Genomic DNA, 24,215 nt, shown 5'->3' with positions numbered 1-24,215 from the left:
TGAACTCATGGTCACCCATCAGTGACAGAGCCTTCTGACTTACTGTTCATCTAACACCGATACCTCCACACACTGAACAGAGCTTTATAAGTAAATTCTGAAGGTTAATTATTTGAATTAAGGACCCTAGGAGGCAATGAGAATTGCTAGCAACCCATTACCCAGTCAAATCAGCCAACCAACACTGAGCACTACCAATGCCTGCTTTATTTCCTGATGGCAGTGTGGCTGCTTTCTTGAGCCGATTTTAGGATCTAGAGACTGGTAAACCCGTGTGTATGTTGCAGAAAGAACTGCCATTCTGTGCTGTCCTGTCCAGGGACTGTCACTGCCTGGAAAGAAGGCCCCTAGATAATCTATGTATAATGAACTGAATATTCATAGTTGAAGTCAAGTACACCAGGAGTGAGGAGTCACTTTTCCCTAAGTGTTTTACCAAATGGTTCCCCTTCCAACAGTAAACAAGGCAGAGCTTTGGAGAGTATCACTTTATTCCAAAGTTGATCACTACCAGTAGGGTTTAATTTCCCTCCTCCCCTTCCTTAGAGATGCTGGGGTTGGGCACAGTCTTGATAGATGAATAAAAAGGGTGGAGGCCATACACAACATTGTCCCTATTTGATATGTTGGCCTTTACAGAGTGAAGCAGGGGGAGAAAGGCGTGATATTAAAATTAAATAAACAAATAAAGACAAAGTGTGGCTGGGAGTTAATGTAACTTCTTTTGCTGTTTTGAGACAGGGTCTCCCATATCCCAGGCTAGCCTTGAACTTGTTATGAAGCTGAGGATAGCTCTGAACTTCATGCTTACTCCATATGCTGAGCCCATAGGTATGCACAGTGCTGGAGACTGGACCCAGGGCTAATTCAACCATGTGTTAGCTCCCTTCTAAAACTAGAAAGACTGTTTTGATTGGCTTTTCTGTAGTAATTGGAGACCTGTTTCCAGTTTCACGGGGGGGGGGGTGTAAAAAAAATCTTCATTTTTTTTCTTCTTTAAGTTTTTTTTTTTTGAGATATTGGAAAGAGAATCTGGGAACTTTCTGCATGGCAAACCCATCAATGTAAACATTCCTTCTGAGAAACAATGACTTTCTAACACAGGAAAGAGGAAACTGAAAAAGGTGTAAGTGTACAAGTTTCCAACCACAAGGGAAAGAAAAAGAAAAGCTGTAGAACTGAGGGAGTGTCTCAGAGCCAAGCCGAGCCGTGCCATTAGGGAAGGCATGGAAATCCCAGCTCGACTCCAGGCTCCAGCCCAGTCCAGAGAGCAGTATTCAACCTGTGTGTCCAGAAGAAGGTACGTGCTGCTGACCGCAGGGTCTTTGCAGAAGGTGTCCAGGGAAGAGCTAGGCCACTAGATGTTCTCTGGCCATTGCTGGCCAGAGCCTCAGTCTAAGAGCAGCAGGCGGATCTACCATGTCTGATACAAGCTGAGCCGAGCCCAGGGTTCAGGTCTTGAACATCAGGAAGCCCCCAAATGCAGTGCCTGGTCGGCTCCCTTTGGTTACTGACCCTTGGATTAACTCAAACCACGCTCTCTCACCCTTTTGCAGCTCTGCCATAGCAAAAGTGGTGGCTGTGCTCCCACCCCTCTGTTCCGTACTGTAGACTGGAACCCGGTGATGACCTTCAAATACCAGTTGCCCCATTCCTGGGCCTGGGCCAAATGTAATGCTCACAGCAAACAAGTAGACGCCACTTTTGGGAGCTCGGAAGTAGCCATGTTCAGGAAAGTAGCTGCTTCCCACATTGATGGATGTGGTGTTGAACTTCACCATCTGCAGAGCGGTGGCCCCTTCTGAAGAACTGGTGTAGAAGGCCACAGGGGAGCCTGAGGTAGAGGAGACAGTCAGTTATCCATCCACTGCCAAACTCTCCCTTCTTCACCTTAATTGCGTGAGAAGGCTGGAGACTATCTAGATACCATCACATCCCAAAGGTGTGTCTTAGACAGTCAGTGGAATTTCACAGAGAGGGAAGGGAAATACAGATCTGCTGGCCAGCTGGCAAATGCATTTTCTCCTTTGATCCTCAACAAAGCCCTTTTTTCTTTGATCTTTTCAACTCTAGAGAGATAAGTGTCTTTGACTACCTGAGCCATGGGTGGGCAGTGCTAGAAACCTGAGTATCCAACTCCTAGATGTCTGCTCCCTGCCAGGTATAGTTCCTTCCATATCAGTGCTAGGGATGGAACACAGGACTTCACACATACTAGACGTGTGCTCCTCCACTAAGTCGTCCCAGCACCTACCTGCTAGGTATCTTGAGACATCGTGTGGGAAAGAAAATAGTGCCTATCCTCAAAATAATGTTAGTACTGGGAAATAGTTGGGGATGGGAATGGTGGTTTTGACCAAAAGTGGGCACAAGACCATAAAGAAAAAGGACTGAGAAACTTGAAGCCAGCACAGTAGCTCACGCTTGTAATTCTAACTCAGGAGACAGAGGCAGTAAAATCTTGATTTTGAAGTCTATCTGAGCTATACCGTAAGGCTTTTTCTGGGCAAGGGGGAGGCCCCCTCTGGCTAGTCATCTAAATTGTTTTTGTTTTCAAGACAGGATTTCTCTGTATAGCCCTGGCTGTCCTGGAACTTACTCTGTAGACCAGGCTGGCCTCGAACTCAGGAATCTGCCTGCCTCTGCCTCCCAAGTGCTGGGATTAAAGGCGTGTGCCACCACCGCCCGGCTAAAATTTTTCTAATTATTATTTTATGTGGATGGACAGTTTGCCTGCATATATGTCTGTGTACCACGTGCATGAGTGGTGCCCACAGATGCCAGAAAGGGTCACCAGATCCCCTGGAATTGAATTTATAGATGGTTGTGATCTGCCATGTGAATGCTAAGAACGGATCCCAGGTCCTCTGCTTTTAACTGCTAACCCATCTCCCCAGCTCTGGTTAGTCATGTTAATATAATTTCCAGAGTGTTGCACAGAGACCTGGCATTTCATATGGGTGAACTGAAGCTTAGAGAGGGAACGTTTGCTGATCCTGACCACACAAGCAAACCTTAGCACTCTTGATTTGCAGTGCTCGCCTATCCTTCCTTTCACTCGCAGAAGCACTTCTTCCAACACTAAGAGCACAGTCCTGCTGAAACGAGAACCCACCCCCCACTGTACGGCAGATCGGAGGAAGGGCAGGAGCCTATTTAGGAAGCTCGGGAGGAAACACAGCCAGGGCAGGGGGCCAGAAGAATATACCTTACTTGAGTCCAGAAAGCAAGGCCAACCTTTGGAGGATTCTCTTGGGAGTTCCTTCATCATTTCATGTGTGTGTGAGCGTGTGTGTGTGTTGTGTGTACCTGTGTGCACACATGTGTGTGCTCCCCACATTTCTCAGGAAAATGGAACTAAGGCCTTAGAATGGAACTAAGGTCTGCAAAGCAATTAGTAATTTAAGACCTTTTTGTCTCCAAATCCACAAACGGCCTTGGGAATAACAAAATGTTGCTTCTCTCTGTGTCTGGAAGATTTGATGAGAATTGTTTCTGCATAACTTTACTGTTATTGCCACTATAAAAACTGAGGTCTGGCCGGACAGTGGTGGCACATGCCTTTAATTCCAGCACTTGGGAGGCAGAGGCAGGTGGATTTCTGAGTTCGAGACCAGCCTGGTCTACAGAGTAAGTTTCAGGACAGCCAGGGCTATACAGAGAAACTCTGTCTCGAAAAACCAAAAAACAAACAAACAAAAAACAAAAACTAAGGTCTGGTGCTTCAGTCCCCAAAGCACCCAGCAGATGGGGCTCTTGCCTTGCTGAAAAGAGGCTACTCTACAGCACCCTCTGTTGGTGATTCTTGTTCTTTCAGCCTGCCTGAATCTGGGAGTCCACACGCCCTAGGGGAAGGAAAAGATGGAAAAGCTGTGCAAACTAAGGGTGAATTTCTCTGCAGGGCTCAAAGTCAAGCTCTGTGGCCTTCTTACAAGAAAAGAGTTTTTAAAGGGGAAAATATTTTCGGCAGTAAAGAATTATTGCAGGCCTGGAGAGATGGCTCAGCAGTTAGGAGCACTGACTACTCTTCCAGAGGTCCTGAGTTCAAATCCCAGCAACCACATGATGCCTCATAACCACCTGTAATGGGATCTGATGTCGTCTTCTGGGGTGTCTAAAGACAGCGACAGTGTACCCGCATACATAAATAAATCTTTAAAAAGAAGAGGAAGAGGAAGAAAGAAAGAAAGAAAAAGAAATATTGCGAGAGTAAACAGATGCCCAACCTTATAGGCAAATGGTAAAAGGCATGATGGAGTTTGTACCACTCACAAGAGGAAAAGAGATGCAGGGGTTATGTAAGGACATGTAGCTCTCTGGAGATGCTAGGGGAGTTGAGAGAGTTGCCTGGGTTCCTGCATGCTAAGCTTGTGCTGGGAGGAGGGGTGGGAATGAAACTGTCAGGTTTTGTAACCACTGATGTGTAGGTGGAGCCTTTGGGGATCCACCTGCTGGGGTCTTGCTGTAGCTGAGAGCCAGCCTCTCTCTGCTGCTCACTGGTTGGGTTAGGTCATTTCTAAAGACTAAGGTAAGATATGATGATAATGGTTGCATGATCAAGTAGTTAAGGCTGAGCCCAGGAAAGATCCAGAAGGGTATTGACACCGCCAACTGTATTTACCAAGAGGGCTCCTTCCTTCTGAGCAGAAGGCCTTTCCCTGTATTTACCTCTTGTGGGGTGCTGCCATGACAGATGACCCCCTGCTCCAACCCCCTGTCCCTAGCATGCAGGGCGAGCTGATGAAAGACTGGGATTTGGTGAGTGTGAAGAGTTGAGACATTCCACTCTGCTCCACAGCTAGGGCCTCGGCCAACTCATGGGCTCTGGAACTCCAGCTGATTCTTAGGACTTATACTTCCCTGTATTCCAGGTAGCATAGGAGACCCATAGCCCTGAAGGTAGTAGCAGTGACCAATGATCCTGCTTTCTTGTACCCTGTGCCCACTCCCCAGTAGGAGAAAGGAGCATCTGAGTTGGCAGATAGCCCTGTCCTAGATTCGTAGAGTCAGTCTCCAGGGCCCAGGCACTCACCTGTCTCCCAGAGTTCCAGACCTTTGGCGTGTGCATCTGTAGACATCACCACTTGCTTCTTATCCCTCTTCCGGGATTCTCCCGGGCCTCTCGGTTGCTTCTTATCTTTCTTACTCAACATGGCCTGCAGCTTCCCCAAGTCTAGGCTGATGTTGCTTGCCACCAGACCTTGGAAGTTCTGGAAGAGGCTGTGGAAGAGCTGCCGGTGCTGTCTCAGGTTGTGCTGGGTGTCGAAGAGTATGCTGTGTAGGTCTTCAAGGGAGCTATTGAGGGAGGCAGCCCAGGAGGCCTCACAGCACTGCCCAATCTGCTTGACATCAGAGCTCAGGCGCCGAATCTCCTGCTCCAGGTCCGCCAAAGCCATGGCTTCCTCTTCTCTCCCAGAGTCGTGGCTGGGCTCAAGTCCCTCCGCCAACTGTGGGTGCTGCTCCACAAAGCCACCTGCGGCCTTCTCCAATGCCTCCACCCGGGTGGTCAAGTCTTCCCAACCAATCGCCTGTTCCTGTAGCCCACTGGCCGCATCCTGCAGGGCTAGGCGGATCTGCTCATAATCCAGCGGCAGAGGGCGAGGGGCCTCCTCCGACATCTCATCTATCATCTCCTCCCCAAAGAGTGCAGCCAGCACAGCCTGATGTCGCAGGGCATCCTCCAGCAGGGCTGTGAAGGAGCCGTGCAGCAGGTGTATCTCTTTGCGGGTTCCATTCGCTGCTGTCTTCAGTGCTTCCACAGCATGATCCAGAGCCCGCAGCTGGCTCCGTATCCGTGCCCTTTCAGCCCGGGCCCGTTCACCCTCTCCTCTATAGTCATCCATTGCTGAAGACATGGCATCTACAGTGCTTTGCAGGGCCTGCAAAGAACCGTCTAGCTGGTGCTGTTCGTCCAGGCTCACTTGGGTCTCTTCTAGCGTGTCCATGACATCCCTTTGGCCCTCCGGAGCAACATCCATGTCAGAGTTGACCCTTTGGCAGTTGCAGTCCTTGACATACTTGATGAGGTCTGCATGACCCGCGTGCAGATGCTGCAGAGTGAGGTTGAGTTCCAACAGTTGCCGCTCCATCTCCTCTTTGTTCTCCTCCATGATCAGGGACTTTTCCATTAAGATCACCCGCAGCTCTCGAAGCCCGGTGTGGTTCACCAGCAGCTCCTCCACCTGCCTCTCTACCTTGCTGATCTGGTCGAAGGTCTCATCCGATTCAGAATAGAGCTCCTTGATCTCATCGGCGTGCTGCTTCAGGATGCTGTCCATGTTCTTGAGGGTGCTTTGCAACTCCTCCTCCCTCTGGCTACTGACCATGTGCAGAGCAGAGAGGTTTCTCTGCAGCTGCCCTAGCCTGGCCTGCAGGCTCTCTGGCTCTGGCCTTGCTGCCGCTGCTGCAGATGCCGCCACCAGGCTGCCATTGGCCCCGGGAAGTTCCTGAGCCTTGACAAGCTGCTTTAACTTGGTGCTCACCTCAGCCTGGACCTCAGAGAGGGCATGATGCACGGATCGGCGCTGGGCATGCAGCTGGTCCTCCACATCCTGCCACAGTTGACCCAGTCTCTGGCTATTCTGCTGGACCTTGGCCTCAAACTTGGCACCAAGCTCTTGGAAGTCAGCCCTAGCCACTGTGCCCTCCTGGATCATCTTGATGGCCTGGTGATTGGCCTCCACATCAAGAGACAAGTTTCTGATGGCCTGGGAGAGGCTGTGCAAGCTGTCATTGAAGTTCTTCCAGATGGGACTGAAGTGTGCTTTCAGGAATGCATCAATATGGGGCTGCAGCAGGTGCTCTGATGTCCTGCCAGGAAACTCTGCAACAGATACCATGTTTCAGACAAGCCTGCTGCAGCAGACATTCCTCCCCAGGCTGGGAGAGTTAGGGCCTCTGAAGTCTGGGCCTTATTGGGGGCCCCTACTCACCGAATTCTGTTAGATTGGCTTCTGTCATCTCATCTGTGAGGTTGCTGGGTGGGGCTTCCCAAGAGCCTGGAAAGCCATCTTCTACTGGCTGGGCATCATTCTGGAGATTTTGAAGCAGGTTTTCCTGTTGTTCCTGTGGCACCTTAATCTCATTAAACTCTGTGACAGGGTGACCTAAAACCACACTGGATGTAAGTGTTAAAGGCCAACTCACAAGGTCAGGAAAAGACTTGGGACTCGGAACAAGGAAGTACATTGGCCCCTCCTAAGCTGGAATGTAGAAACCCTTAGCCTTCTTCTTCTTCTTTTTTTTAAAGATTTACTTATTATTTATTTATTATTATACATAAGTACACTGTAGCTAACTTCAGAGGCACAAGAAGAGGGCATCAGATCTCATTATGGTGATTGTGAGCCACCATGTGGTTGCTAGGATTTGAACTCATGACATTCAGAAGAGCAATCAGTGCTCTTACCCACTGAGCCATCTCACCAGACCGCCCTTAGCCTTCTAAGACAGGCAAATACAGATCTCTGAGCTATCACCTTTTCTCCCATACTCCTAGCAGACATGACTAATCAATCACCTTTCTTTCCTTAGCCACAATTTCATTCCTGACAGCTCTAACCAATAGATCACATAATGAAATCTATTCCCTAACCTACCCTTGAAATCAATTCATAAAGGGTGACTCTTTTGTGTTGACACTGAGACAAGGGGCAAAATGACTTCCAAGGCCCCAGTGGGTGTTTTATTTTAGTCGGTTGCGGGGAGGTGGGGTGGGATGGGGAATACAAGAGAATGGAAAAGCTTCTTCCAGACCCAGGAACTTGTAAAGGTCAAGGAGCAAGAAAATCACTGGGCAAAGTGGCAAAGTCAGCTCTCCAAGAAAAATGGGATCAGTAAAAGGGACAGGAATGAGCCCGGGCAGTAGTAGGCTGAAGGTCCTGAGAATCTGGCCACTGAGTGCAGGGCCACAAGGAAGCCCATACTGATTGTAAGGGCAACGTTTTCCAGAGATGGTACAGCCCATCAGAGAAGGAAGAACTAAACACATGAACTCTGTCCTTCCAGGAAGGCAACATACCAAGTTCAAAGCCATCCAGCGAGTCCCAAGTCTCCTGGAGTTTACCACTTGGCTCTGTGGGCTCAGGGTTTGCTGTGGGATCTGCAGAAGGAAGCAAGCATGGGGTGGTAAGCCCAGAAGTGGGAGGAACAGCATAGTTTCTGGGGAAGCTTTGGGGAGCCTTACTGTGGTCCTGGCAGTCTGGTCCCTGGAACCCTGGGCAGCACCGCCAGTCCACAGAGATCAGCACCTTCTGCTGGACCTGGTACACTGGCTTCTGGGCCACTCGATACCTGAGGAAGAAGGCAGTGTGGCTCAGCGCCTCTGATGAGCCCGCTGGGCCTGGGAAATGGCCTGTCCACCACTCACATGACTCTGACTCCCTGGCAGTCAGGAGCTCCCTGTGGACATGGCTGCTGGGAATGGACCAGGAATTTCTCTGTTTTGCAAGCAGCTACAAAGGTGACCAGCCTGGACTTCTGGTAAGGACACCAGTTCCTGGAAAAGAAGCCAGAGGAGAAGATTGCTGAGCCTTGCCTGGTCCTTCCCAGGTGTCTGGGGATACCCTACCTTGTCTCCTGCTCTACCCAGCTCTGAGATTCTTGAAACCATTAAATGCCAGGGAAGGCAGCTCTTGTCTTAATTCCTAAGCTCTACAAAGCCACTCAAAAGAGCCCTGACCCATTGTCTACCCAAAGCCACTCCAGGGCCAGTGGAGGAATACCAAGGACTCCCACATCATAACTCAGCTCCATGCAAGTAGGTGGGTTCTCACTAGTCCCTTGACACCAGGGCGCATAAAGGTGCCGCTGGGGCTTGGGGAGCCTTAGGTCTGAATCTGCATTGTGGCTGTGGGGCCTTGAGTGGTCACCTAAAGGAGTTCTTATTTCCCCATCTATAGTTGGTAGTGGTGATGCCCACATCTAAGCGGGTGGAGTCCTGAGTACACTGGCAGCATGTTGTGCCCTATCCTTGCAGTTGCCCGTTTCTACGCCCATCTTTTCTCACCAGAATATGCCTATGGCTGCTACTCCCTGGCCCCGCATCCTGGGCAGTTCCAGTAGTTTTGTTTTGTTTTTGTTTTTGTTTTGTTTTGTTTTTCGAGACAGGGTTTCTCTGTAGCCCTGGCTGTCCTGGAACTCACTTTGTAGACCAGGCTGGCCTCGAACTCAGAAATCCGCCTGCCTCTGCTTCCCAAGTGCTGGGATTAAAGGCGTGCACCACCACGCCCGGCCTTTTCAGCAGTTTTAAGGGAAAGAAGATGGCTGGGTGGAACAGCCTCTTCTCTGGGAAAGGCCTCCACTTAGCGATCCTGCAGAGCACACTCCATGTGCCCAACACCTCCAAGGCAGCCTCTCCACTCTTACCCCTTGCCAGTATGCACTGTAGCGTCTAGGATGGGAAACATGCTCACTGGGCTGGGGGCTGGCTATCTGGGTTCAATGCAAGGGTCAAAGCATCCTTCCCTCATCATTAGCTCTCAAAACAAGGCTCTCCAGAGATGTAAGTGGTGATTTAGCACCTCTTGGGTACCTACCATTCACCAGGCTCAAGCTCAGCACTTGCTGTGCGCTATGGTGATGCAAACTTTTCCTTAAGGGTCCCAAGGAGAACAGGCAATCTCAGGAGAAGGGATGTGGCTAAGACCTATAAAAGGGCTGATTATGTGTATAAAGAGCAAGTCAGGCAGGGAGCTGGGAGTTTGGACGGGGTTGCAGTCTCTTCCAAGTTCAAAGCCATCCAGTGAGTCCCAAGTCTCCTGGAGTTTACCACTTGGCTCTGTGGGCTCAGGGTTTGCCCAGAAGTGGGAGGAACAACATAGTTTCTGGGGTCAGGGGCTAAGAGTTGGAAGAGACTGCAGATGGAGCCGAGGGAACTGGAATCCATGCTAGAGAGACAATGGGTGCCAGAAGAAGAACCGGGCTATTTCTTGAGGTCATGGAGAAAGCAGAGAGGTTTCAATCACGGAAGAAATATCACAGAGGCATTCTGGTCTCAGGGTCCAGAAGCAATGGGAGTCAATAAGATGTGGATGGTCTAGGGTAGAAGACAAATTCGGGCATCTTGGACCAGGTGAGGGGAAACATGGAGGAAGTGGCCATGTCTGTAGGCATCAGAGAGCAAGGTTCAGGGGCTTTGCTGATTGGGTGGCTTGTTGGAATTGGAATTTCACTTCTGAAACTGCTCTTTGCCCTAGGGCCATTAGGCACCATTAAAGATACTTCTGGGAGGGGTGGAAGGACAGACTTAATGGTCATTGTGTGACCACATCCATTGAGACACACCCTTTCCTGCCCACACTCACTCCAGCCCACCCTATCCCATCAAGCTTCTAGAAGCCTGACAAGACAGCCTTTACCTTCCTGGGAGCAGGCTAGAAATGCTTAGCAGGAAAACTACCTGGTCCCAGCAAAGGAGACCTGAAGATGCTGACATCACGGGATCCTCTGGGTGAACCACCCAACAGAGCCTCCTACATCAAAACAGCTCAGAAAGGTACAGCCAGACCTCTGAGGCTAACCCCTGAGAAAAATCTGTTACTAACCAAAGAAACCGGACCAAGATTCAGCTTGGAGTTAGAGCACGAGATTAACATGTAGGAGGCCCTAGTTAAATCCTCAGGCCTGAAAAGAACAAAACAGATCAACGGAAGGTCGGAACTGACAAGCTGGAGCGGACCACAGCTGTCCATGAAGAGTGAATACCAGCTCCAAATCAACACTAGTGTTTCCAGGGATGTAAGAGACATTGCTATGCAGAGGACATAGACAAGGAGTACGTAGGGGGCAGAGGAAGTATAAGGGTTAGCAGGGTATTCAGAGGACAAAGAGAACACTTGAAAACGAAAGACCTACATTAGAAATGGGGGGGGGGAGCAAAAACAAAAAAAACAAAAATAAACCAAAAAAAAAAAAACCAGGCTAGGGACATAGTGTAGCTGGCAGAGTGCTTGCCTAGCAGACAGGAAGGACTGGAGACAGTCCCAGCACAGAGCAAAAACAGCTTGATGGCCCATGTCTATCATCCCAGCAATTTAGGAGGTGGAAGCAGGAGAATAAGGGGGCCAACATCAACATCACCTATACAATGAGTTTTAGGCTAGCCAGGGCTATATGAGATCCTGTTTCCAAAATTAAACAAACAAATAAACACACACACACACATATATATACTATGAGATCCTCTTTCCAAAACAAAATAAATAAGCCAAAAAGCTGGCTCAGCATTTATCAGCACTTCCTTCTCTGGCAGAGGACCCTGGTTCCATTCCTAACACCTACATGATAGCTCACAAACACCTCTAACTCCAGCTCTTCTGACCCCCATGAGTACCCAGCATCCATTTGGTGCACAGATGTACATGCAGACAAAACACTCGTATGAATAAATAAATAAATAAATAAATAACAAAAGCAAACAAACAGCAAGAAGACAGGAAAAGTGAGAGGATTTGGAAAATGAGAAGAAAGAGCATCAGTCCCAGCCCCAACATCCAAATGACAGAGATGGCAGAACAAAGAGAAAAGCCTGGTGTGCATGTGTGTGAGTTGCATGCTTGTGTGCCTGTGAGTGTGCATGCATGCGGTGTGTATACACGTGCACATGTGGATGTGAGTGGCATGTGCATGTGTGTGTGCTGTATTCATGTGTGCTTATGTGCCTGTGTGTGTACATGTGCATGTGTACATGTGTATGTGCATGTGTGTGTGCGTTCATGTGTATGTAATGACAAGGATGACAGAGCAAACGAAGTCAAACGAGATTTTGTGTGCCTGTGTGTTGTTTGTGTGTATTCCAGAGATGAAAAGACTTAAGTTTTCAGATTCAAAAGGCCCAGCAAGTACCTGCAGTAAGATAGAAATAAACTCGTATCAAAGCTCAACATTGTGAAAATGTAAAAATGTTATAAGGAAAACCACTACACATATACTAAGAGAGAGAGAGACGAGAGAGTCCTTGAGTCTTAACATCCCTGGGAATAGAAACATAGTGAAAATTACATTAAAAATATTGGCAGGGGCTGGCAAGATGGTTCAATGGGTAAGAGCCCTGACTGCTCTTTCGAAGGTCCTAAGTTCAAATCCCAGCAACCCACATGGTGGCTCCCAACACCCATAATGAGATCAGATGTCCTCTTCTGGTGTGTCTGAAGCTACAGTGTATTTATTTATAATAATAAATAAATCTTTGGGTCGGAGCAATCAGGGCCAGCTGGAGCGAGTGGGGTCCTAAATTCAATTCCCAATAACCACATGAAGGCTCATAACCATCTGTATAGCTACAGTGTGTACTCATATATACATAAAATAAATAAATAAATCTTTAAGAAAAAATATTGGCAGAAGTCAGGCTCTGGTGGTATACACTTTAATCCCAGCACCAAGGAGACAGAGGCAGACAGATCTCTGTGACTTTAAGGCCAGCCTGACCTACAAAGAGAGTTCCAGGACAGCCGGGGCTACACAGAGAAACCCTGTCTTGAAAATCCAACTATATATACATATACATATACATATACATATACATATACATATACATATACATATACATATACATATACATATACATATACATATACATATACATATACATATACATATACACATCATATACATATATGCAGGAAATAATTGCTAACCTAGAATTCTATGTACATATTTTCTATCAATCAACAGAAGAATACAAAATAGACATGTTTTCAAACATAGCAAGTTTCAAACAGGTCATCTACTTAGCATGGCAAGCTGGGAGGATTGCTTGAGCTCAGAGTTCAAGGGCAGCCTGAGCAAACCAACCAACAAACAAACAAATCCATCAGACATATTAGGTGTCTGGCCTGTTGTCTCCATGTACTGTGTAGCGGGAGATTACTATTAAGATGATTCCAACCCTTGCCTGTGCATCAAAACCATCTGCGGCTTTTTAAAAGCAAAAGCCCCTTGTGGGTTGAAGGTACATCTCGATGGTAGAGCATGCGCTGAGCATGCCAGAGATTCAATCCCGAGCATCACCATAAAGTAATAACAGTAACTCTCTCAGCCCAACCCCAGATCAGTGTCAGAAGACCCCAAGTCTAGGCCAGCGCATGAGCATTCTAGAAGTCTCTGGGTCACTCCAAGGCACAGCCTAGAATTGAGTGCCTCTGGGACACAGGAAATCCACCAACGCCGGAGGACAAAATAGCCAGTTGTGGTGGAGGACGCTTATACTCCTAGCACTTGGGAGTCTGAGGCAGTACGATTTTGAGTTCCAGGCTAGCCTGAACTACATAGTGACTTCGAAGGCAGGCTAAGTTATATATCAAGATTCTCTCTTGAGAGATGGCATGGTGGTTAGGAGAACTGGCTGCAAAAGGAATACTCCTCCATTGCTGGTAAAAGTACAAACTTGGACAGCCACTATGAAAATCAATTTGGTGATTCTCAGAAAATTGGAAATTGATCTATCTCAAGACCTGGCTATACTACTCTTGGGAAAATAACCAAAGGACGCTCCACCCTACCATAAGGACACTTGCTCAACCGTGTTCATTACTGCTGTGTTCATAATATCCAGCAACTGGGAACAACCTAGATGTCCTTCGATAGAAGAATGGATTGAAAAATTGTGGTACATTCACACAATAGAATATTACTCAGCTGTTTTTAAAAAATGATGTCATGAAATTTGTAGGCAAATAGATAGGACAGAAAAAAACATCCTGAGTAAAGTAACCCAGACCCAGAAAGACAAACATGGTATGTACTCATTTATATGTGGACGTTAGCTGTTAAGTAAAGGACAACCATGGGACAAACCTAGAGAGGCTAAGTAACAAGGAGAGGTCAAAGGGGAATGAGTGGATCTCTCTGGAGGGAGAAATAGAGTAGATTTTACAGGTGGACGGGGGGGGGGGGCAGGTGGGGATGGGAACAGGAAGACCCAGGTGTGGTGGTGGAGGGGGAGAGTACTGGAAGACACAACTGGAATTGGGGGTGGGGGGGGGGTCTGAGAATGTGTGGGTCTGGAAACCTAGCGCAGTGGAAACTCCCTAGGTTCTACAAGAGTGAACCTAGCAAAGACTGCTAGTAATGGGGGAGATGGAGTCTGAACAAACCATCTTCTACAACTAGCCAAGGTTCCCAGAAATGGAACTGGGACATCAGTCTAGCCACACAACCTTCCACCTACAATCTGTCCTGCCTCTAATGTGTGCTAGGTAAGGGTGATGCAGAACTTATGGGAGTAGGCAATGGCTGGTCCAACTTGAGGCCCACACGGGGAGAGGAAGGCCACTCCTGACACTGTCTGGATGACCAGGAACCAGAGGTTGGAGACCTAGGATAGAACCAAACACAACTGGGGAAAAAAAAAAAGTCAATGGAATGACTCCTAAAGATCTTCTGCTACACTCAGATCAAGTGTTTAGCCCAAGTGTCACCCGAAAGCCTCCATCCAGCAACTGATGAGAGTAGATACAGAGACCCACAGCCAAACACTAGGTGGAGCCAGGCAAGGACCACAGAAGAGTGGGAGAAGGATTGGAGGAGCCAGAGGGGTCAAGGACACCAAGAGAATGCAGCCTGCAGAATTAACTAAGCAGGGCTCACAGGGGGCTCACAGAGACTGAGGCCACAATCATGGACCCTGCATGGGTCTGACCTAGGCCCCCTGCATATATGTTATGGTTGTGTAGCTTGGTGTTCTTGTGGGACTCCCAGTAGTGGGAATGGAGGGTTCTCTCACTTTGGGGACCCTTTTCCTCCTACTGGGTTGCCTATTCCAGCCTTGATAAGAGGGCTTGTGCCTAGTCTTATTGTAACTTACTATGCCATGTTTGATTGATATCCCTGGGAGGCCCACTCTTGATTTGAAGGGAAATGAGAAGTGAAACTGGGGGAGAGGCGAGATGGGGAGGGCTGGGAAGAGTGGGAGTGAGGGAGGGGAAACTTCAGTCAGGATGTAATGCATGAGAAAAGAATGAATGAATGAATGAATGAATCAATCAATTAATCAATAGAAGTGGCTGCACTGCCAGAGGGTCTGGGTTCCAATCATTCCCAACATCCCCATGGCAGCTCACAACCATCTGTAACTCGTTCCAAGGGATCTAACCCTTACTGCTGGCCTCTGCAGACACAAGGCACACAAGGCATCATGCACTGACGACATACATGCAGCAGGTACAACCCTCAGGACAATGGTGGGTCAATGCAGTAGTCCAGAGGGGGAGAGCTGCAGGGCAGCTCTGGGAGTGTCCTCAGCAAGAGCATACCAGTTGGGTGAGCATCTGATGAGTTTGAAGAGTAGATATGGGCAAATGGTCTGAGCTCTCAAACAGTGGCAAAACAAGAAAGCCAAGCAGAGAAAAGTATTAAAAATGAAAAAAAAAAAAATCTGGGCGTGGTGGCGCACGCCTTTGATCCCGGCACTCGGAAGGCAGAGGCAGGCGGATTTCTGAGTTTGAGGACAGCCTGGTCTACAAAGTGAGTTCTAGGACAGCCAGGGCTATACAGAGAAACCCTGTCTTGAAAAACCAAAAAAAAAAAAAAAAAAAAGACAATGTTTTACTCTAGAGAAAGCATGCAGAGGAAAAAATGATTCATGGTTTATTTCAAGACTCACATCAAGTAATGAAGTCACAGTCACATGGCTAGAAATACCCTGGAGATAAGAATGGCAAGGGTTAGCCGGGCGTGGTGGCGCACGCCTTTAATCCCAGCACTCTGGAGGCAGAGGCAGGCGGATTTCTGAGTTCGAGGCCAGCCTGGTCTACAGAGTGAGTTCCAGGACAGCCAAGGCTACACAGAGAAACCCTGTCTCGAAAAAACAGAAAAAAAAAAAAAAAAAAAGAATGGCAAGGGTTATGTGCTGTGTGCAGTGTGCATGTGTGCAGGCGTTTACCCACGTGTGGTATGGGGGAAGATGAGGGCTGACTTGTAGACAATACTACTTCCAAAGAAGCAGCTATGCTAAGTATATAATTCAGAAACACAGAGATCAATGACAAAAGCATTGCCTAATGAGTTGAAAGTTACCACTTTTGGGGACCAGAGGGGGCTTGGTGCTTCCAGGGCTCTCAGTGAACCTCACAGAATTGACTGGCTTCAATCCAGGAGTGTCAAATTTAGTGTCAGCAGTGAACTTGAGGTCACCTAAGGTGACTTGTGAATAGGGAACTCAATTGAAGAACTGCCTAGATAAGATTGGCCTGTGGCTAATTGCTGTAAGAGAGAGCTCAGCCCACTGTGGGTGGCGTTATCCCTAGGCCAGTAGGTGTGGGCTGCGTATGAAATGTAGCTGAGCAAGCCAGAAGGTAAGCAGCTTCATCCAAGGTCTCTGCTTTAGTTCCTGCCTTAACTTCCCTCTCATCTTCTCACCAGGAAGGCATATTTATCCTGTAATAGATGGGCTGTAACCTGTAAGCCAGACAAGCCTCTCTTACTGCACCCAAATTGCTTTTGATTCGTATTTTATCACCTAGAGGCAAAGTAGAGCAACTAGTTAGTAGGCTCTCTCTCTCTCTCTCTCTCTCTCTCTCTCTCTCTCTCTCTCTCTCTCTCTAGAAAGACAAATGGTAAAGATTTTACAGAAGACCAACTGTACAACTTGCCCAGGGCCAAATGGAAATTCCAGCTATTTGTTCAACAATTACTAAGAATTGTAAAAAAAAAACAAACCAAACAAAAAAATGGTAACTGCAGGGATGTCCCCGAGTGTAGGCATTCCAGAGTCCTTGTAGGGACTCAGAGCAGAGCCCTGTATGCAACTGCTCAGGTCAGTGCCCTGGAAGCTGGCCCTGAGTCTAGGCTTTCCAGGTCAGAACCAACTCTTTCACAGCTACTCAAGTCTGTCACTGTAATATAAAAACAATCTTCAAAGAGACGTAAGTAAACAAGCCCAGTTGTGCTCAGATAACATTTTGTTTCATCAAAAATAGAAGGCCCCCTGCTCACTGCTTTCTGGCTGCAGCATAGGAGTATGTGTATCTAAAAAAAAAAAATTGAAATTTTAAATAAATCAATAAAACTGTGGGAGGCATAGTGATACACACCTATAATCCCAGTATCTTGGAAAGTGAAGGAGGAGGATTGTAAGTTTCTGGGTAGCCTGGGCTACACAGCAAGACCTGAGAAGAAAAAACCAAACCAACCAAACAACAATAACAAAAAACTGAAAAGCCAGGGGCTGGGGGCAAGGTCTGTAAAGTACTTGCCACATAATCAAGGTGACCTGAGTTTGGTTGCCAAGCATATGTAAAAAGCCAGACACACTAATGCATACCTGGAACCCGGCTCTGGGGAGGCAAAGAGGACACCTGGAGCAAGCTGGCCAAGGAATCCAGGCTAATTAGTGAGCATGAGTTTCAAGGAGAGACTCTTCAAAGGGTTAGAAGAACTGAGAAAGATGCTTGATGTTGGCCTTAGGCCTCCACATGCAGGCATACACACACATTATGTGTACACAACTATACACACATACGAACACGTGAATGCACACCCAAAGGGAGGACGGAGCTCAGCTGGTTAGAGTGCTAGCATGCATGGAGTCTTGAGTTCAATACCAGCACCACATAAAATCAGGAATGGTGGCACAAGCCTCTAATACCAGCACTCAGGAGGTGGAGACAGGAAGATTAGAAGTTCAAGATCACCCTCTGTTATATAGCAAATTCTAGGCCAGCACCTGGATACATAAAACCCTGTCTCAAAGAGGTGGGGGGGGGGAGGAGAAGGAGGAGGGAGAGGAGGAGAAGGAAGAAGAGGAGGAGGAGGAGGGAGAGGAGAAAGAAGAGGAGGAGGAGGAGGAAAGAAAAGGAAAGGAGCTGTACTTGGGCTGGAGAGGTGGCTCAGCGGTTAAGAGCACTGACTGCTCTTCCAAAGGTCCTGAGTTCAATTCCCAGCAACCACATGGTGGCTCACAACCATCTGTAATGAGATCTGATGACCTCTTCTGGTGCATCTGAAGACAGCTACAGTGTACTTACATATAATAAATAAATAAATCTTAAAAAAAAAAAAGAACAGCAAATGTTCTAAAGAAAGAAAAGGAAAAGAAAGGGAAGAGATATGTGGTGGTACTGGCCTGTAATCTTTGCACTGGGTAGGAAGATGCAGGAGGCAAGGCAGGAGGTTCAGTAGTTCAAGGTCATACTCAGCTACACTAGGATGTTTGAAGCTAGCCTGTGCTATCAGAGACTCTGTGTCAAAACAAAACTAATCATAGGAATGCTGGCCAGGATATGGACATGGGAGGGAGGGAGGGAGAGGTCCTTGAGATACAGGACTGGTGAGGATGAAAAACGAGGAAGCTCCTGCCGCTCCTGCCGCTCCTGTCCATCCATGCCTATAACCCCAGTGCTTGGGAGGCTTGGAAGGATTAGAAGTTTGAAGCCAACATAGACTGTATAGAAAGTTCAAGGCCAGCTCTGGCTAATACGGAGACCCTGACTCAAAAACAAACGGGCTGGAGATGTGGTTCAGTGGTTAAGAGCACTGGCTGACATTCCAGAGGACCCAGATTCAATTCCCAGCACCTAAGTGGTATGGCTCCACAACTATCAGTAACTCCACTTCCAGGGGACCCAACACCCTCTTCTGGCCTCCTCAGGGTCCAGGCACACATGGTAAACAGTGAAACACGCAGTCAAGACACCCATACATATAACATTGGTTTTAATTTTTAAAATTTCATCTTTTTAGGTAACAAAAATATTTGTGTGTATTTATTTATTTATTTATTTATTTTTATTTTTCGAGACAGGGTTTCTCTGTATAGCCCTGGCTGTCCTGGAACTCACTTTGTAGACCAGGCTGGCCTCGAACTCAAAAATCCACCTGCCTCTGCCTCCCAAGTGCTGGGATTAAAGGCTTGCGCCACCACGCCTGGCTACTTGTTTATTTTTAATTAACAAAATATATACAGAGGGGCTGGTGAGATGGCTCAGTGGGTAAGAGCACCCGACTGCTCTTCCAAAGGTCCGGAGTTCAAATCCCAGCAACCACATGGTGGCTCACAACCATCCGTAACGAGATCTGACTCCCTCTTCTGGAATGTCTGAAGACAGCTACAGTGTACTTACATATAATCAATAAATAAATCTTTTAAAAAAATATATATATACAGAAAGTAAAGAAAAATAGTTAAATGCTAAAAATAAAATAAAATATATAATTACCAGCTGATCCAGCTATAGCACTCCAGGGTGTATATTGAAAGGGAGCTCAGCAGCAAATAGAGATGCCTACACATCATGTTTATCGGGCAATTTTTATAACGGTCTAGGTATGGAGTTAAAGTAGATATCTACCAACAGATAAATGGATAAAGAATATATATATATATATATATATATATATATGTGTGTGTGTGTGTGTGTGTGTGTGTGTGTGTATATATATATTCTACAGAAGATTGGAATAATGGCATTTATAGGAAAATTAATGGAACTAGAGATCATCTTATTAAGGGAAATAAGCCGGGTTGGAGAGATGGCTCAGCACTTAAGAGCACTGACTGCTCTTCCAAAGGTCTTGAGTTCAAATCCCAGCAACCACGTGGTGGCTCACAACCATCTGTAATGGTACATAAAATAAATAAATAAATCTTTGGGCCAGAGTGAGCCGGTCTGGAGAGAACAACCATCCATAATGAGATACGACACCCCCTTCTGGAGCTGGAGCGTCTGAAGACAGACAGCTACAGTGTACTCGCATATAGTAAGTAAATAAATCTTTAAAAAGGGGGGGGAAGGGAATAAGCCACACTCAGAAAAACAAATCCCTCATAGGCACAACCAAGACCTAAAAACAAAGAGGAACTGAAGACAGAAACAGAAGAGGAGGAAGATGAGTGGACAAGGGAGGGAAGGAGGGAGAGCAACAGGGTGTGAATACAATCAAATACGTAATAGGAATTATGCAAATGTCACAGTTCGGGGCTAGGGAGGTGGCTCGCTGGGGAAGGACAAGATCTTGAATCTGCAGCAGGTTCTGAGTTCAAATCCCAGCAACCACATGGTGGCTCACAACCATACATAATGAGATCTGACGCCCTCTTCTGGTGTGTCTGAAGACAGCTACAGTGTACTTAGATAATAAATAAATCTTTAGGCTGGAGCGATCAACCTTCATTCTCAGCAACAACATGATGGCTCATAACCATCAGTACAGCTACAGTGCACTCATATACTTAAACTAAATAAGTAAATCTTTTTAAGAGAGAAAGAGTTTGAGTCTGCATCGTCAGCATCCATGTCAGCCAGGCATGGTAGCATGCACTCCTCAGCACTGGGGAGGCAGAGACAAGCGGTGTGCAGGCCCATCAGTGTAGCTGAAATCAGTGAGCTCTGGGCTCAATGAGAGACCCTGCCTCTCTCTCTCTCTCTCTCTCTCACACACACACACACACAAACACACACACAAGGACAGAGAGACAGGGAGAATGTCATGGACCAGAGAATGTCCTGGGATGCACAAGGCTGATACCATACTCCAACAATAAGGAATTATCTAGTCCAGACTGCCTCAGAACAAGTCTAAACAAGCCCCACACCTTGGAGCTTGTTCACGAGCCCAGGAGGGCTGGTGTGCCTGACATGCCCTGACCTGGTCCAGCCTGCTTGCAGTCACGGGACTTTCCAGCTCTTGCTCTTGACCTGAAAGCCATGCTGCCCACCCTTCCTGCCCAGGAACTTTCTCTTCTGAGCTGCCACACTGCTGTTGGCTCTTCCCTTCCTTGGCAACTCCGTGCTTGGCATAGCACAGGCAGGCAGCCTCGAAGTCCTGGGAAAATTCCTAACCTTTGCTTTGGTTTCCTCCAGCTCTTGGCAGCTTCTGGTGGGCCCTCGGCATGTGCTTCTGGCTAGCCATGCTCAAGTGCCCCATTGTTCTCACTGCCCTGCCTCAGGCCTGCTCCTTCTTCTGCACCTCCCATGAGGAGACCTGCCAGCTGTGCAGAGGCTAAGGTGCCAGTCAAAAGTGAGGTAGGGTCTGTCCCCAACCCTGTGTGGCACACATAAGAGGGGATGCTGAGCCTGAGCCGGAGCTGGGAAACCTGAAACTCTCCTCCCCTTTCCTTCCTGGACTCTGGTGACCTTGAGTCAAGCCCTCCTCCCACTCCTGGAAATGTGCAGAGGCCGAATCCCTGGAGACACAGAAGGGGGTTGTGGGGAGGCTGACAGAGCCTGTTGCAGGGAGGGGCTGGTGCTTTCTACATAATGGATGTACTTGGGCTGTGAAGCTGCCTTTGTAAGAGCGTCTTTGCTGGCCAAAGAGCCCATCTCTTCAGGTTCCTTTCGGCTGGAGGCTGCCCTGCCTGGCAGCCATGTTTTCTGAGGCCTGCATCTAGCTGTTAATGTGACATCCCAAGGAAGTACTCCTCCTTGAACCAGGAGTAGTGGAGTGGTGTGTGCCTCCGCAGGAAGCCCAAAGCCCATCTAACAGGCAGCTTGGGTTTGGGACTCCCTGACCGTGAGCTTAGAGGGCTCAGTACTGGCCTGTGGGGTTCTTCCCTGCTTATACCCAGAACCCTGTGTTCAAGAGTGAGAACAGGCACAAGAGTACGTGTTGGCTCCACTCTGCTGCTGTGTGTCCTCTAGCTGTGTGCTGAACAGCTCTGGGCCTTGAGCTAGCAGCTACAATAGTCCCTAGTGTTCCTTCCATTAGGAGGAGCCTGCTACTAGGAGTAATGTTATAAAATCACACTCTACATGAGAGTGGGTCAGGACAGAGAACACCAGGCTCCAACTATGAGATCTGAAGCTCTGAATGGAATCAAAGTAGAAGACAGCCCATCTCTTCAGGTTCAGCATGGCCTCTACCACAGACCCAGCCTCTCTGGAACAGCTGACTTGGGTCTGGGGAGTCCATATTCTCTATACACAACCCCACCAAGGAGCTGGGAAGAGCCAGGCAGTGGTGGCGCACGCCTTTAATCCCAGCACTTGGGAGGCAGAGGCAGGTGGATTTCTGAGTTCGAGGCCAGCCTGGTCTACAAAGTGAGTTCCAGGACGGCCAGGGCTACACAGAGAAACCCTGTCTTGAAAAACAAAAAGGAGCTGGGAAGAACCAAGGTACTCCTTGCTAGTTTGCTGGCCCTGCCTCTGCAGGATCTCCAGGGGCTTGGGAAACAGCTAACCAGGTCCCTCTTCTGCCCTGGGACCTGGCAGCCTGGGGACGCAGGGTGTGGAGGCACCAAGTTGTTTTGTTTCACTGTTCTTCCAAAAGCTCTTATCCCTGTGAGTCCAGAGCCTGCCTGGTCCCTGACCTATGGAATTGGGGGGCCCAAATAGAAAGCAGAAGGCCTGGCTATAGCAGCAGAGACTTTAATGACTGATGTCGATGCTGCATTCCCCCCACCCTGTTGATGGAGTAGTGGAACACAGTGCCTGGATCCCCCCACAACCCCCTTCTCCTTCTGCCTAAGGACCTGAGCAGCACTTCCGCCTCCTGTCACAGGAACTTGGGAAGCAGTCAGCCCAGGAAGCTGCTGTGTTTCCTTCCTTTCCCAGCAGGCTCTCTAGATACTTCAATAACTTGGATGGTGGGGTCCAAGCTTCTTGGGATATGAAAAGGAAACCCCGGAAGGCAGAAGCCCTAGCTTGGGTGACCTGGGTATTCCTGAGCCCAGCTCATTATGCACAAACCCCTCTAGTCCCTAGAGTCTGGCACAACTCCACCTAGGGAAAGATGGAGGGTCCTCTAATCCCAGGGGCTAAGGGAACAAGCAGACCTTCTCCACATCCAGGGGGAATGAAGAACAAGGGACCAGGACTCCTCCCTTCTGACCCCTCAAGCTCCTCCATCTTTCCTTTGGAGACTGGGACCTGCTCTTGGTGGCTCTAGGGAAGAGAGAGGGTTGGTCCCTGGTCCTGAAGTCAGAGGTAGATGGTAGGACTGACTGCCTCCGTGAACAGTTGCCTTGTGTTTGTGAGCCTGTGGTAGAACTTGGGATGGACAGGACACCCCTTTCTCCCTACACCACCAGACCCACCCCTTCTTTACGAAACAGCACAAATGTCCTCTCACGAGGCAGCCTCTCCGTGGCCAGGCCTGCTTTCCAGGAAGCTCCCAACAGCTATTCCCCTAGAAGCATCAGAAGCAGACGGAAACCTGGTCCAGGGGATTTGTCTGGGAACTCTGTTACAGTCCCTTTTCTATGTAGTGAGGAGGCTGGGGGGTGGGAGGAAGGGGATGTTGGCCGTTTACCCTACAGATACGACAGTTTCCACTCTGAGAGCTAGGTATGAAAGCAAGGGTCCAGCTCTCTGTGCCTGTGACCCAGGGTAAATGACTCAAGCACTGTAAGCCTCAGGACCCTTTACTGTGAATAAGGCTGCTAGGGGAGAAGAATGGAGAGAATACTTGAAAAGTGGAGCCCCAGAGGCTATCCCAGGAAGTGGCATCTCTGCACAGCCTTGAACATGTCAAGACATGAGACTCCAAACCCTGAGGGACAGACCTAGAGTCCTGGCACCTCTAAGCATAGAGGCGATGTTGGAAAACCTTGTCTGGGGTCTCACTGCACCCTGTCCGTGCAGGAGGCTTCGTGAAATTGCTCTAGGATTCCCTGCCTCCATGAGCTCTGGGGACTGAGAAACCCTTGCTCTGTTTAGTAATCCTGGCCTGGTACTCTGGGCACTTAGATCCAAATAGCTTCCCTGTGAGCTGCTGTCCCCTAGGGCTTAGGCTGGGCCAGCCTTACAGGGGCTCAGGTTTCAGAGTTGAGCTCCTTCGAAGAGCAGGAACAATAGCCTCATCACCTGAAAGCATCTAGAACACCCAACCCTGAGCTGCGTTACCTGTTGCAGCCCCACCCGAAGACCCTGCTATAGGTCAAGCAGGGATCACCCTGCCATCCCCAGCCTGGGGCCTAGAGTACCAGATCCAGGAAACTAGCATCCCTTAGCTATAGAGATAGCCACACATCAGCCCATTCCTCAGATGTGTATCTGGGGCTCAGACATCATCTCCCGATCTCCACCAAGGGCAGGATTTCCTTACCGTCTGATGGGGTCTCTACTGGTATCCTCAGCCCCTATTCTCCAGCCTTCAGGCATGCCGGGCCTATTGAGATGGGAGAACTTGGTACTGGGGTCCTGTGCCCAGGACCCTAGCAGTCCCCAGCTCAGGTACACCCCAAAGCCCAGCAGCAGTGTCAGGATCATGGCGAGGGGCTCCTATGCTGACGCTCAGCCTTACAAGTGACTCTCAAATTTGCTGGTGATGTGGTCTTC

General features: G+C 48.4%; 1 protein-coding gene across 1 annotated transcript; it reads right to left on the bottom strand.

Moving 5' to 3' along the window:
• Window positions 1–473: 473 nt before the first annotated feature.
• Window positions 474–24,214, bottom strand: Mmrn2 (multimerin 2). Its single transcript, XM_021181961.2, has 7 exons — window positions 23,983–24,214; window positions 8,369–8,497; window positions 8,186–8,292; window positions 8,021–8,101; window positions 6,933–7,106; window positions 5,033–6,823; window positions 474–1,834 (listed from the first exon to the last, which is right to left on the bottom strand). The coding sequence occupies exons 1-7, from the start codon at window positions 24,144–24,146 to the stop codon at window positions 1,452–1,454; spliced, it is 2,829 nt and encodes a 942-aa protein (XP_021037620.1). The 5' UTR covers window positions 24,147–24,214; the 3' UTR covers window positions 474–1,451.
• Between the last annotated feature and the right edge of the window lies 1 nt (window position 24,215).

Source organism: Mus caroli, unplaced genomic scaffold, assembly GCF_978045245.1.
Source record: "Mus caroli unplaced genomic scaffold, Mus_caroli_1 scaffold_12, whole genome shotgun sequence".
In the NCBI taxonomy this organism is placed as follows: Eukaryota; Metazoa; Chordata; class Mammalia; order Rodentia; family Muridae; genus Mus; species Mus caroli.
This window is presented reverse-complemented; position numbering and strand designations above follow the sequence as displayed.